Source organism: Callorhinchus milii, unplaced genomic scaffold (assembly GCF_018977255.1).
Source record: "Callorhinchus milii isolate IMCB2004 unplaced genomic scaffold, IMCB_Cmil_1.0 Scaffold16, whole genome shotgun sequence".
NCBI classification, from domain to species: Eukaryota; Metazoa; Chordata; class Chondrichthyes; order Chimaeriformes; family Callorhinchidae; genus Callorhinchus; species Callorhinchus milii.
Genome location: NW_024704757.1, coordinates 13,255,381 through 13,270,383, shown reverse-complemented (window position 1 = coordinate 13,270,383; position 15,003 = coordinate 13,255,381). Strand labels below are relative to the sequence as shown.

At 44.3% G+C, this 15,003-nt stretch overlaps 1 protein-coding gene across 1 annotated transcript in view; it reads left to right on the top strand.

The window, feature by feature from the left end:
- abat (4-aminobutyrate aminotransferase) overlaps positions 1-15,003 on the top strand; it is a 44,511-nt gene that overhangs the window by 6,968 nt on the left and 22,540 nt on the right. The window contains exon 2 of the mRNA XM_007893773.2: positions 8,204-8,351. Within this exon, the coding sequence (XP_007891964.1) occupies positions 8,282-8,351 (70 nt within the window). The 5' untranslated portion in view covers positions 8,204-8,281. The remainder of the gene's footprint in view (positions 1-8,203; positions 8,352-15,003) is intronic.

Genomic DNA, 15,003 nt, shown 5'->3' with positions numbered 1-15,003 from the left:
ACACACAGCTTGTAAATGAACACAGTAACCTCTGGACAGCAGCTGTAAGGCAATATGGTAACCACCATTTCACATGCTACCCAAATCCTCTGCAAAGCAACTGATAGGATCTTCGACAATAACGTGATTAAAACCAAAAACTGTGGATGTCGGAAATCAGAAATGAAACCCAAAATGCTGGAGGTACAGACCAGGTCTGTAAGCGCTCTTAAGTTCTTTAAACCCTCTGGGAATTTACTTTGCATGAGGGACGCTATATAAATGCAAGGTGGTGGTGTTATCAATCGGAAAGCTAAAAAGGAAAATAGATTAAAGTTTCCATTCTGGCCTCTCATCTCACTGTGGTTCTGAACGCAAATGGTACAGTGCTTTATACACTAAGCAATACTGAGTGTGTGCAGTGCAGTTAAAACTGTTTACTGATGCTGAGGCCAAAACTGCAATCAACTGATAGATGAGCATAGATGCCATATCCATAACAACACCTGTGGTAAATAAGTTTGTACTGTAATTTACTGCTTCCCTGGGAAGGAATCATGTGATGTTTGTAGGAACCGTGACCCTTGGCTTCATTCATTTTCAGATGTGGTTATTAAGATGAGAATTTAAATATCAGAATGGTAATACTTTTTAAAAAATAATAATTATAATAATAAGCCTTGCATTTGACAGAGCGCCTTATCACATCTATGAAAGCGCTTCACAGAATACATTGTAAAGTGGTTACTTTACTGTGTATTTTGTTAGCGAAACGAGATTGCACGACGACGTCCCACAAACAGTCATGAACTGGGTGACCAAATTATCATTATTTATTTATTTTGGCGGAGGGATTATTACGGAGGGATTATTACCCCCGGTTAGCGATCCGCCAATCGAGTAACAACCGGGTTCTTACTGACTGCTCGGTCAACGCAGGCGTGTGGAGTAAGGAAACCTAAAAGAAATGAAACATGTGAACAATATTTTTTAAAAATCACACTTTGAAGATCGACTTTAGCTCCAGGAGTAAATTTAAAATTAAAAATTAAAAAATTTAAAATGAGCGATTTTAAAATTAAGCTGGAGCAGCAAATGGTTCAGGTGCGGCAGGTCTGTTTGGTGGTGTTGTCCCTGTATTGGAAACTCCCAACTCTTTGCTTTCTAATAAAATGGCGTTTGCTAAGGAGGGCTCCTCACGTCTGGTCTGGTCGAATCTATTTCAGTTGCTGCTCTCCGGTGATGTTTCTAAAATTAACTCCCTTTGCACAAGAAGGGTGCAATGTAAAGATAACACCGTGGGCCTGGGGTTGCTAGGGTTAACGGCACCATAAATGTGGTCCTGACTTGAGCTTCAAGCACTGTCTCCAACCAACTGGGAATGACTTTGTGCTGACTTGATATTCTTGCTCAATGCTGCAGTCGACTGACTGGATTGAAAGTCGCTGACTCCTGGAGCCTACGGTGAGGCAAGCCACCCGATGCTCCCCTTGGGTCTGTTCTCGAGTAGGTTTTGAATTGGTAAGTCAGTGTTTATTCATGAATTTGCTGATGCCGTTTCAAATATCCTGCGTAATCCATGGACCATTCTGCAAACGAGCATTCTCTCCAAGTGCTAAATATTTCTCCATAATTAATTGGCTGGCGATGCTTTGCTCTGGCTGAAAGGCTGGCTCGGGAGAGGAGCGCCGATGGTGTTTTAGCTGTTTGTCCATCCAACGACAACAACAACTTGCATTTAAATCAGCACCAAATCGGTAGAATGGGTGATCTGGAGGGATGAGTTCAGATGGGCCAAAGGCCCCTCTTCATCCAGATCAATCTTGTGACATTGCGGGATAATCTTCCTCATATAGATTACTGTTGTTAGGCTGCGGGAGGAGAGGGGATATTCCATATTGTGTGAATGAAAAGGATTGTTATGAAACCTTCCTGAATGAGATAACACAAAAGGCGACTTATGTACCCACTGTTAAGTGAGATAAAAGAATTCCAATTCCTACATTTCACATTTTTCCTCTCTTAAGGTTTTGCCACCACGCAAACATGGAATTACACCCAGAGAAAAAAAATGAACGGATTATTATCATTGTTGAGACTGCTGCTGGTAGCGGATGCATAGAAGTCGTGAAAACTGTGGCTAATTAGCATTTTAATGAGTTCTGCTCACTCATGAAACGAGCAGGGAGATAAACAGCTTTGATGGTTGCCCTTTTGCAAATCAAACCTAGGAGATCCAAACAGTCGTTGTTCGTGCTCTCGCTGAAACATTTGCGACGTCACACAAGAGTTTTTTAATTTCTTCTCGCTCTCCCCCTCCCCCCATCAGAGACGACAGCAGTCGCTGCAACGTTCTGCCTCTGCTTTGATTTGCTGTACTGTTTCATTGTACTCTGTTAAATGGTTTTCCAGCAGCAGGGAAAATGCTTACCCTGCCTGAATACAAATCAGCCTGCAGTGTATACTGGAACAGCAGGGACAAACTGTTCTGTCTTTCCCTCGAACAGTTCATGCGCGTTATTCCAGTGGGTGTATGTTAACCAAGGTCAGATAGACGGCAAGGGTAAGCGTTTTTACATGATTGTTAGAGTAATGCCCAGATCAATAACTTCTTCTGTTTGCTTTTGTAAAATTTTCCATATGTGCCTGTTATATCCTCTGTGCATTTTGTACCTCATCTTGGAACCCTGTGTGTTCTACGTACGGCATATTTAAGTCAATGACAACAACAACACCAAATTGCAGTTATATAGCACCCTTTATACAGGATAATGTCTCAGAGCTTTTCGCAGTAGGAAGTACCCCCCCCCACCATGAGTATGAGCGTACAAATACTCATAATTCAACTCTAATTGGCATTAATTGGGTAATCTTGCTCCAAGACATCATTGTAGATGAATGTAGAAAACTGCAGTGGAGGAGGGTGATTGAATGGCTGAGGTTGCCACTGGGACAATTTAACACTAGGAATTTAACCTACGCAGTGCAGTACTTGACTCAGAGGTTCTTTAAGTTTGAATTGCAAGGAATGGGATAGTTTCACTGTGATATGGCGTCACTCCTTTGGTGATGCTGCAGGCTTTGGTTTTATGACAACAACAACAACAAAATTACATTTGTAGAGTGCTTTTCACGAGGACGTCCCAAGACCCCAGACAGACAGAGTTACGGACCCGAGCTGAAGGTTGGGCTGGGGGAGGGTGGAGGGCAGGGGGGGAAGCAGGGAGATTCAAAGTCACTGTCGAAGAGAAGGGTCTTGAGGTGGGTCTTGAAGGTGGCGAGGGAGGGGGCGAGAAGGAGGGACTGAGGCATGGAGTTCCAGAGGGTGGGTGCAGAGTGGCGGTGAGGACCGCTCGCTGATAGTGGGGCGAGCGAGGCGGGGGAACGTGAAGCAGGCTAGAGCCCGCTGAGCGGAGAGAGCAAACAGGATGGTAACGGGTTAGGAGGTCGGAGAGGTAGAGGGGAGCAAGACCATGCAGGGCTTTGAAGGTGAGGACCAGGATCTTGAACTGTATCCTCTGTGTGATGGGAAGCCAGTGGAGTCGGGCGAGGATGGGGCTGATAGGGTCTTGGAGCCTGGTGAGGGAGAGGACACGGGCTGCAGAGTTCTGGATGATCTGCAGTCTGTGGAGGGAGGAGTTGGAGAGGCCGACAAGCAAGGAGTTTGCATAGTCGAGCCTCAATGTAATGAAGGCGTGTATGAGGGTTTCGGTGGCCTGCGGTGTGAGACAGCGTCGGGGACGTTGCGGAAGTGGAGGAAGGCAGAGCGGGTCATGGCGCAGATGTGGGCGAAAGGATAGTTGAGGGTCAAACAAGGTTCTGGACTGGCTTAACAAGGTTGAGTGTGTAACCATGAATGGTGATGCTGTTAGCTCCTGAAGTGAGGAGGCGCTGACAGCAGCCAATCAGGAGAACCTCGGTCTTGTTGACGTTCAACTGAAGAAAGTTCGCTCTCATCCTGGACTTGATGTCTGACAGACATTCTGTCAGGACAGCAGTGGGTCCTGGCATCAAGGATGGAGGCAGAGAGGAAGAGTTGGGTGTCATCCGCACATATGTGGAAGATGACCCCATGTCTGCGGATGATGTCACCAAGAGGCAGAATATAGATGTTAATGACAAACCAAACACAGTTAACTCAATTTGCTTTGCATCTGAAAAAAAGAATAAAATGTATTGCAAATGTCAGTGAGTGGGAATAAGGAAATCATTGTAACTATTTAGTACATCTTCTAAACGGCAGGATAAACTTTAAACTCAAACAGTGAGGCAGTTCGTACTTACCAGCAAAACCAACAATGTTTAAATGGTTCAGAATTCTTTTCTATCGCTGTTCTAGACTTCCTATTCTAAACGAGAAGCTTTTGAGATATCACGTTTGCTTAGAGCTAATCCACTGAAACCTGGAGTCACTCCCGAATCCTGCGTGCAGCAAACACTGTGTTCCTAGTTATCAATCACAGACTGTAGTATTCATTTCATCAAAGCTTTTCCTAACCCTTTGTAGCATTTGCAAGGTTAGTCTTGATTCTACATTATGAGCCGAGAAACAAGACGGGTTGAAGGGTTTTTGCCAATGTTTGGCATTGAAATGCTTGTATATGTTTCTCACAGGTTTATGATTACTTTCAACTTTGTACCACTTGCTAGTCTGCAATTAGGGAGCTCTATGGATACACGGTCTGCACAATTATGGCACAGAGAAGTGCAGTTCTGAAAGATTGGATTCTTGCTGTGAACGGAGTTGGCTTAACTTAGCCGGGGAAATAGTGGGAATAGTATCATCGGCTCAGTGTCCCTAGGGTTTGGGGAAATTTGGCTGGATTTCTTACTTATTGATCCTAGAAAGTGTAGGTTTATGTATGTCTGCTAAGGACAAAATCAGATTTGGCTATGATATGTTACTCTTCTCTTTTGCCCCCCCCCCCCACCTCCAAATTAACACACAACCTGCTAACACTCATTGTCAATCAACACACATGAAGACTAGTTAGTTCAGTGAGAAGCTGGTGCCTGTTGAACTGTAACCACTGCACAGTCCAAAGTGTCTTCTGGCCTAGCGATCAAAGTGTTCAGTGACTTGACTTTGTACAGAAATATATCAACATAAGCAATGTCCACAAGGTATAGCAAACAGGTCAATGTTCCTACATCAGAATAATAAAATAATAATAATTCTTGCATTTGATATAGTGCCTTTCCCATCAGGAGGACAACTCAACAGCACTTCACAGTGTAAAGTGCAGTTAGTTGTGTAGCTATGTATTTTACAGGCAAATGCAACAACCAATTTGCACACAGCAACGCTCTACAAACAGCCATGAGGTGAATGACCAATTTTATCTGGGGGATTGTTGACCAGGACACCAGGAAAAACTCCCATATCTTTATTCATATAATAGTAAAAATAATTCTTGCATTCGATATAACGTTTTATCACGTCATCGAGACGTCTCAAAGTGCTTCAAGATATACACTATAAAGTGGATTGATTGTATATTTTGTGGGCGAACACAGCTGCCAATTAGACTACCCAGAATTTTAGCAAATTGTTGAATCGAGCCTTAATTTTAAGCCGATTTTCTGTAGTTCTTAGAGGAATCTAAAAATTGATAAGATTGCAGTGTCTAATACATATATAATATAAATACACATGGCCCAAGTTCTGGAATCAACTAATTAGAATAATAACCCTTGCATTTGATACAGTGCCTTCACATTAGGAGGATGCTCAAGGCACTTCTTAGGATTTTTCCGTAAAGTGTAGTGACTGTATTTTATAGGTGAATGTGGCAGACAATTTGTGTACAGCAATGACACACGAGGAGACATAAATGATCAAACTTAGGTGGAGGATTTTTGGCCAGGCTACATTGGGAGAAACTCCCTTCAACTCACACATGTAGTGCAGGCAAGTTTATTCTCGGTGTAAAATCATTGTAACTGGAGCTGCAACCGTATCTGTGGCCCTGAATGTTGTTCCTTGACTCTTAGCCTTCCTTTAAACTTTGCTTCCAATAATGTGTCCCATCAAGGAATGCGTGAGATCAAAATAAACCGTGTCAACACATATTTGCTGCTTTAAGACTAAAGTTCGTTCGAACAAACACAACGCAGTTTCATACTATTTTGAAAATCTCTGTTGAATGACTTTCCCTTGCTGCTTGTATAAATTTGTTCATGCCCTCGCACCTCCTTAATCTTCCCGACTTGCTCACCCCCACTCCACCACCCACTGCCTCCGCTCGTCTAGCTACGGCCTCCTGCGCATCCCTCGTCCCTCCGCTCCACCATCGGCGGCTGTGCTTTCAGTCACTGCCCCCTGAAGCTCTGGAACTCTCCCCCCCCCCCCCAATCCCTCCGCCTTGCCCCCTCCTTCCCCACTGTCAAATCCCACCTAAAGACCTTCCTTTTTGACCATGCTTACGGTCACCTACCCCATCCCTCTCCCCTGGCTCGAGATCAGACTCCAGCACCATTAAGCACTGCGGAACTGCGGAGTGAAGTGTTATATGAATGCAAGTTGTTGTGTTTTGAATGTGTTTATCACAACCTATTAGCACAGCCTATTTTTAATTTGTCCTTCTCATTTTACACTGCATTAGCATATTTTTTGCCCCATGGTTGTTGCCTCAGTAATGCCAGATCTCCTTATAGTCCTTGAATAAGCTGAGCAGATTCTTCAGTGCCGACTCACAAAATACAGACTTTCGCAGTGACGTAGCAGGTTGAACCGTTGGCTATATTACTTACTGGCACGCATGAGATTGTGGAGAGAATGTCTGAGGAAGTGCTGTATTCAGTTCAAAGCAAAGAGTGCAAGGGCATTAGGCAATAAAAGTACTTGGATCCATGTGGAGGATGAATGGAATAATAGACTTCAGTGAGTGATAGTTAAATTGGTGTGTACAGGAGAGAATTTGGCTTAGCAGATAACGAGGGAATATTGTCAAATAAAGATAAGCGTGTGTCATCAAGTGATTAGATACTTTGTAGTTGTGCAGAGAACTTTAGGACCAAATTACTGAGATTTAAATTGTGTATACGGTGAAAATGCTCCAGTTCTTGCCGACAAAATAACCTGTTATGCAAGGAGAGAATAGACAGGGAAGGTTTTGTAAAGACAGACCGTTCAATTTTTTTTGTGGAAGAGTTGCAATATGAAAGGAACAGTGATTTTGCTTTTGGAAAAACGGCAATAAACAGCAGAACCTGTGATTCAGGAAACAGTAAGGGTGGAAATGTTTTGTGAGGGGCAGTGAAAAGGTCGACTAGGAAGAACTGCTTTAATCTTTTTCTAAGAAGGTTAAATATATTAACAGCACAATCAAGAGTCAGGAGACTTTGAACCTTGTGGCGTGACACAGAGCAAGTGACATGCACGTTACACAGTTGGTTGTGTGCGCTCTCTGAGCTGATGACTGCATCTCTCCTGACATTAGGGAACGTGTCTGCTGTGGGAAGTGGAAATGTTGCACTGCGGTAGTGAAGGAAGCTCTTCTGATGTCGAGGATTTTATTGAGCCGGGAAAGAGAAGCTTTATCCTGCATCTGACCTACTTGACAGTCATTGACCAGTGCGGAAAAATGCTCTCCCCAGCACAGATAAGCTCAGACAGCGCCAATCACAGACTCTCCCTCCCCCAAACCAAATGTTGGTTTGACTTGATGATTTTGAATTATTGGCTGAAAACAGTCAAATTTACCAAAAGCACACTGCGCAATGTTAATTCTGGTCATTATGAATGAAAGTCCGACCGAACTTCAAAACCGATGAAAATAAAATCCTCATGCGTGGCGGTTGGTGCTTCAGAGCCGTAAAGTGGATCATTTGATGCGCGGCGATAAATTGAACAGCGTTGACACATTGGTGGAATTAGGACCTGTATGTGTTGTTTCCCTTAGCACCTTTTATTTTATTTCCCTCAAGCTTCCCTATGGAAACACTAACCGCGTGAAGAATTTTGTAGATGTGATTTGCTCCCCGGATTGCTGATTGCCAGAAGGATGAGATGGCCCTAGGTGGTTTCACAATGTCCAGCGACACGTGACGCCAGACATAATTGACTTGTTTGTTTCTAGAATAGATGAGATGTGGCGCAAGAAATAAAACATTCCACGAATCTGCTCAAAGCATAAGCTCTGCCGTGCAATGACACGTCACTGCCAATGAACGAGGAGGAGCCCTTTTTCAGAGACATTTTATCTGCTTTTCTCCTCCACAGAACTGCAGGCTGGGAGTCTTGATCTGAACTGCCTCTGTCGTTCAACCCACGTCCCTCGTTCAGTCTTAGGAATCGAAGATGGCTTCCACCCTCCTCTCTCGGCAACTGACATACACACTGCAGCAGAATCTGAAGCTTTCACTCCCTCGTGAGTATTGAGGTGTTCGGGGGGGTGGGTGGGGGGTAAAAAGGAAATAATGCGTCCAAAATAATGAAGTCCAAAAGCCTTGTGTGCTTGTTAAAGGTGTTTTTTTTNAGCTCCTGTGTGTAGACTGGGCTGGACTGGAATGGGCTTTGTGCCTCAAATGGTCCACTGCACCAGAGCTCTCTATGTCTCCACTTCTTCCAGGCAATGCGTTTTCTTTCCAGTTTCCATTCTGAGTTGCACCACCTCAGCAAAGCGGAAAGAAATAAGCACCTTCCCTGAGGGGGAGCATTAAACCCATCTTGAATGAATGCAATTCCCAGGAGGCTGTTTAGGAGCAGAACAAGTGGAGGTCTATTCTCCGATTCAATTCATTGGGTAACAATTTGGGGCCAAAGCCAGGAATCGAAGAAAATTGGATACAAACCCAACGTGTGGAGTAACACAGATCTCCTCTTGGTTTGTTTGTCACAACAGTAACTGTTTGATTTTCATTTCAGAATTATGAATGATTGCTAAATGGTACTCTGTGTGTGTGTGTGTGTGTGTGTGTGTGTGTATGGCTACAGAAAGAAACTCCACATCAAAAGTCTGCCTCCTTCAGACACCTGAAATACTCTTTGGATGCACAAAATGTGTGGCAAGTGCAAGTCTGAGCATCTACAGTAACTATGTGAATAAGAGAGCGAGAGTATGTAAATAGGACACCGATACCGGGCACTGTGTGTCTGCAGATCATCCTTTTTCCTTTTAAAGCTGGTTCTCTCACGTCTAACACGGCAGACAGACATCTTTTCGGGCCACCAAATACTTGAGTGGAATTGGATTTGTCACCTTATGCTGAATGTGACGAGTCATCGCTTTCATCACCAGTGTCAGAACGGAGCCAATGGATGTGAATGACCTTGTGCACAGACCGTTGCATCAGTAACATTTTAGGTCGAGGAACCCTTTCCGGTTTTATTTCACAAAATGAAACATCGTTGTTCCTCTGTTGTTTTTTTTTAACCGTTCTGAGATTTCAAACACGTGCCCTTAAAGTGGCCATCGCAGTCCTGAAGTGGTTGTATAGACGCTGATGGTTTCAGACCATGGCCTCGCTTCGAACAGGGCGCCGTAAATACATAAAGAAACCAGGTTAGATCATTGTGAAATCACACTGCGATGGTAAAATTTCTGGGGTTTATCATTAGAGAATAAGGCACTTGAAATCTCCGTGTTCTTGGCTGTGTTGCTCACCTGTGCCCCTCTGTTTGGGTGTTCTGCTTGGTGCAGGTGTGACTGACCATCAATAAAGATCCCTTTACAGAATATCTATCGCAGGCTATTCGCCTGTGAAGGGCAGCACAAAAGCGAGGTTGCTCCTGTTCTCAGCTGTGCGCACGCGCATACCCGCTCCAGGCTAGTGGGCAGGAGCAGGATGCCTGGCTGGATATTCCTCCTCTGCAGCTTAAATCAATCGCAGCGCTCCCACTGGGATCAGCTGACGACACGGACTGTAAAGTGAACCGACAGTATCTTGGTCTTGTGTGGCTTAATGTTACACTGGGGCAGGAGAGGGCTTTTGCCCACTGATCCATTCTTTTTTCGATAATGAACGAGGAATAGAAAGGCAAGTTTCTGTTGCGCTGATGATTTACAATGATTCGAAGCTGAGCACTGACAAACTCAGACCATTTTAAAATATTATTGATAATAAGAGTAATAATAGTAATAGCTCCTGTCCTGTCAGGAGAGCGCTTTACAGCAATTTACTGTGAAGTGTAGCCACTCTGTATTGTATAGGTGATGGACACAGCGGTAATAAATTAAGAGTTCAGATGCTCTTCTGTACAAGTTTTCTCTACCTAAATTAATGTCCTCATTTCAGAATGTAGCTGGAAACAATTTAAAGCAAACAATATAAATTTAACTCTAATTTCATGTTAACATTATGCAATGATGAACTATCCAACAACAACAAAATTACAATTATATAGCGCCTTTCACGTCGGAAGGACGTCCCAAGGTGCTGGACGGTTAAGGATTTGCACCCGAGCTGGGGGTTGGAATCAAGAAGGGTGGACAGTAGGGGAGATAGCAGAGTGGCTGCAAGCACGGTCAAAGAGGAAAGACTTGAGATGGGCCCTGAAGGAGGCAAGGGAGGGGGCGAGGTGGAGGGAATCTAGGATGGAATTCCAGAGGATTGAGGCAAAAAAGCTGAAGGCCCGACAGGCAATGGGGGTGGGGGGAGGGCAGGACGGGGGCATGAAGCAAGCCAGTGCCCGCTGAGGGAGGGAGTGCACTGGTTGGTATGGTGTTACTAGATCGTAGAGGTAGGGAGGAGCAAGGCCACGGAGGGCTTTGAAAGTGAGGATGGGGAACCAGTGGAACCAGGCAACGATCGGGGTGATTGGTTCATGGAGCTTGGTACGAGAGACAGCACGAGGTGAAGAAATCTGAATAATCTGCAGCTTGTGGAGAGAAGAGTTGGAAAGTCCGGCGAGCAGGGAGTTAGCGTAGGTGAGCCTGGATGTGATGAATGCGTCAATGAGGGTCTCGGCGGCCTGAGGGCAGAAGCAGTGGCTGAGGCAGGCAATGTTGCTCATTGAAGGACCAAGATTTCAAATGATGCCAATATATTGCATGAACTTCATCCATCATATGAACATATAATTATAACTTATGAACAGTTTTGTTGTGTTGAAGTTGCACTCAAAATTATCAGCCTTAATCTAAATTAAGAAGATTTTACCCACCGAATACCTGTGAATACCTGGAAGAGTTCATTGACACTGAATGATTGAGTAGATTGACATTTTCTAAAATCTAGCTTCATAAATGTCACGATTGAAAAATGTTATGGAATAATTACGGAAAGAGATATCAAATATTTTGTAGGTCACAGCGATGATGGAGGGAGAGGTGAGGGGTTGAACAGTGGGACAGATTAGCATTGTATATTTTGTCTATGGTCTGGCATCTGTGCAGATAAAGTGCAGAATGTTTGCTTTACATGGTCTATTTCCGAAATCTTATGACTGTGGATGCAGCGTGCTTGATTTTGAACTCGTCTTCTTTCTGCCTTCCCCATCAGATAGCCAGCTCGCGCTGCACAGTTTAAGCAGGTTTCCCAAGGCTTCTTTGCAACCTCGGTTACTACAGACATCTTATTGCTTTCCTGCAGTGAACTGAAAGATCCTGGTTGGATTGCTGCGATCACATTCGCGTTATCATACAAATATTTCCAGGCATATTTAAATGGTCTTGTGCAGAACGCGCCATTGCTGTGCTGCTGATTGTTCAGCTCCGCACACTGCAACATTCATCTTTATCTAATAAATCGGCTCGGAGCCAGTCCTCGTTGCAGTGTTCTCCAGCGGGTCATGGCTGCTTGGCGAGGTCTCTTCCTTCTTGTATTCTTGCAGTGAACTTATTAAATTGCTGTGAGCGTGCCGAGCACTTGTACAGTATAGAATCACAATTTCTTATGAAGACTTGATCAAGAATTTAAATTTTCAGCATCGTACCCAAACCTAAAAACCTATTTCTTTAAAAAATGCCAACAAAACAAATCATGTAGGGCAGTGCTGTCAAGGTTATTGGTGGAGCATCAATGGTTCTTTTGTTGGAAGAGAAAAACATGCCTCATTCTAAGGAAGGTCTTCCTTGTTCTTGTGCTTGAAGCCTGCCCTGTAAGAGCCGCAGTAGGTATTATGACCGTGTACACAGAATGGCATCTCGTTTTGCTCCATGTTTCTGTGCTTCCATTTCACAGTTACATGCACTTGAGGAATCGTCTGAAAATAGAGAAAGCCCAGGAGCATATGGTTGAATGTGATCAACCTGATCTGACAGTTCTGCAGCAATTCTTTTGGGCTGGAATTTGACTCCAGCCTGATCTGCCCTCCCCCCAACCCCTCAACCATCTATTTTGTCGAAGGCCCTTGCTGATTTACAGCACCATAAGGTGTCTCAGCCCTCGAGAAATAGCCCTTTTCAGCAGGGAGTGGGAGCTAGAATCTTGACCGATGTACTGCATTTCTTTACCCTAGTCCCATTGCAAATTCTCCACTGCTGAGCCAGTTTAAGTTCAGCTGTTCGATCAAAGGTTGATTGAACCTTAGACCAGACCTTAGTTATCTGTGTGGATCAGTACCACACCCTGCACTGGTCTACTGCAGTTATCATTGAAGAAAAGAAGACCGGGATAGGGGGGCGGGGGAGAGACATGACAATATGTAGCTGATGTCAATGTAAGTCGGTGTAGTACTGATGGCCAAGTGTACAGTGAATGAGTCTGAAGGAAGATTAGAAATAAAATGTAACCTTCTTGCATTTGATATAGAGGATTTCACATCAGAAGGATGTCTCAAAGCACTTCACAGGATTTTACTACAAGTACAGTGACTGCAATTCCTCTGCCTTCCTCCACCTCCGCCACATTGCCCGCCTCCGACCGTACCTTACCCCAAATGCAGCCGAAACCCTCGTGCGTGCGTGCGTTTGTCACCTCCCGCCTGGATTACTCCAACTCACTCCTCGTCGGTCTCCCCAGCTCCACTGTTCAAAAGATCCAGCTCATTCAGAACTCTGCCGCCCACATACTGACCCGGACCAAACTCCATACCCACATCTCACCAGTTCTGCCCAGGCTCCACTGGCTCCCCATCACCCAGCGGATCGACTTCAGGATCCTCACCCTCATGTTCAAATCCCTTCACTCTCTGGTACCTCCCTCTCTGACCTCCTCACTCCCCAATCCACCACCGCGTCTCCGCTCGACTGGCACCGGCCTCCTGCTCGTCTCTCGCGCCCTCCACCCCACCATCAGAGGTCGCGCTTTCAGCTATTACACCCTGAAACTCTGGAACACTCTTCCTGAATCCCTCTGCCTTGACCCCTCTCTCCCCTTTTTCAAGTCCCACCTGAAAACCTTCCTTTTTGACCATGCTTACAGTCACCTCCTCCCCACCTCCCCCCTTGGCTCGTAATCAGACTCCACCACTGTTAAGCACTCTGAGACTACCCGGTGTGGAGGGCGTTATACAAGTGCAAGTTGTTGTGGTTGTTGCAATTTGCAAACACCAATGTCCCACAAACACCCATGAGGTGAATGACCAGTTTTGTCTGGGGGGGGAATTGTTGGCCAGGACACGCATCTTTTCCTAGGCTCTGCCCACTTAACATTTTATAATATCTAAACGTGGCTTCAGCAGTCTAAAACCTGTGTACAATGCCTTAACTTAACAACACTTTAACTCTGCTGCAGTGCGTCAATATGGAGCCCCATTAGTTGCGGTTAAGTTCAGTATCAGGCGAAATTCTCCAGCTACGTTATTGACAAATCTGTACACAATACCAACTGTACCTCCTTTGATTTTATTTAATTGCACATTTTAAGCCTGGCTATTCATGCAGAGGTAATTGTGTGAATTGGGTCAGTTGCCTGTTTTCTGTTTGCTGTACTGCAGAAATATGTTAACACACACAGTGTAAACTTCACTGGTGTAACAGTTTGAAATCAATTGATCTTAGTTCTGACATGTCGACAATGGAGTTTTGGTTATTTAATTTTTTGTTCATGAATTTTAGAAAAAAAAGTCATTTCCTTAATTTCATTATAAAAATTGATATTGTTAGCTTCTAGTAGTGCTTGAACTTTGTTCCTTCTTTCTCCTTTTCAGGTTATAATAATAATAATCCTTACATTTGATATAGCGCCTTATCGCGTCTTCGAGACATCTCAAAGCGCTTCACAGAATATACTGTAAATTGAATTGACTGTATATTTTGTGGGCTAAACGCAGCAGCCAATTGTACACAGCAGCGTCCCACAAACAGTCGTGGATTAAATGATCAAATTATTATTATTTTATTATTATGTTTTAAGGTATTATTATCCCCCGGAAAAGTGATCCGCCAATCGGGTTCCTACTTACTGCTAAACAGAGACGGGTAGAGTAAGGATATTTGCCCAACGTTTCGCCCTGCCGGGAATTGAACCCAGATCCTCTCGTTTGCGAAGCGATATTCTGCTCTGATTGCTAAATGTGGTGAATGCTGCTGGCTACAAAGCTGGAACATCACCCTCTGGCGATCTGAAATAACTGAGCTCACTTGGCATTGACGAGAGTACAAAGGGGAGCGGCTAATAAGTAGAAAGAAACATCAGTGTTAATAATGGTTCCTCCCTATAGTGAGATTCAATACTCTGTTCTGTTTGAGATCTCTTGCTCATTATGGAGTTAATGTAGGAAATATTCGATTTCCGAATGAGGTCCCAAGTCGGGGCAATTTAACACCTGAAAAATGTGAAGAGAAATGGAATCAAGACAGCTATTTACAAAGGAAACGTATGAGCGTTCTGGAGGGATGAGATCAGATGGGCTTCCTCATCCAGACCGGTCTTGCGATTAAAGGTCATGGGGAAAAGGCAGAGGGAGAGGGACTAAATGGACAGCTATTTGACAAAGTTGGTACATCAGGCTGGGCCGAATGGCTTAGCTGTGCGAACTGTCTAGAATTCTGAGTTTGAACACTTGTTTCAGCTATTACTAGTCAAAGCAACAAAGTTTGAACCAGTTGTCTGAGGGTTCCCAGAATAACAACAGCAGCAACAAAATTACACGCCTTTCATGTCAAGCGGACGTCCCAAGTCACTGAACAGTCAGAG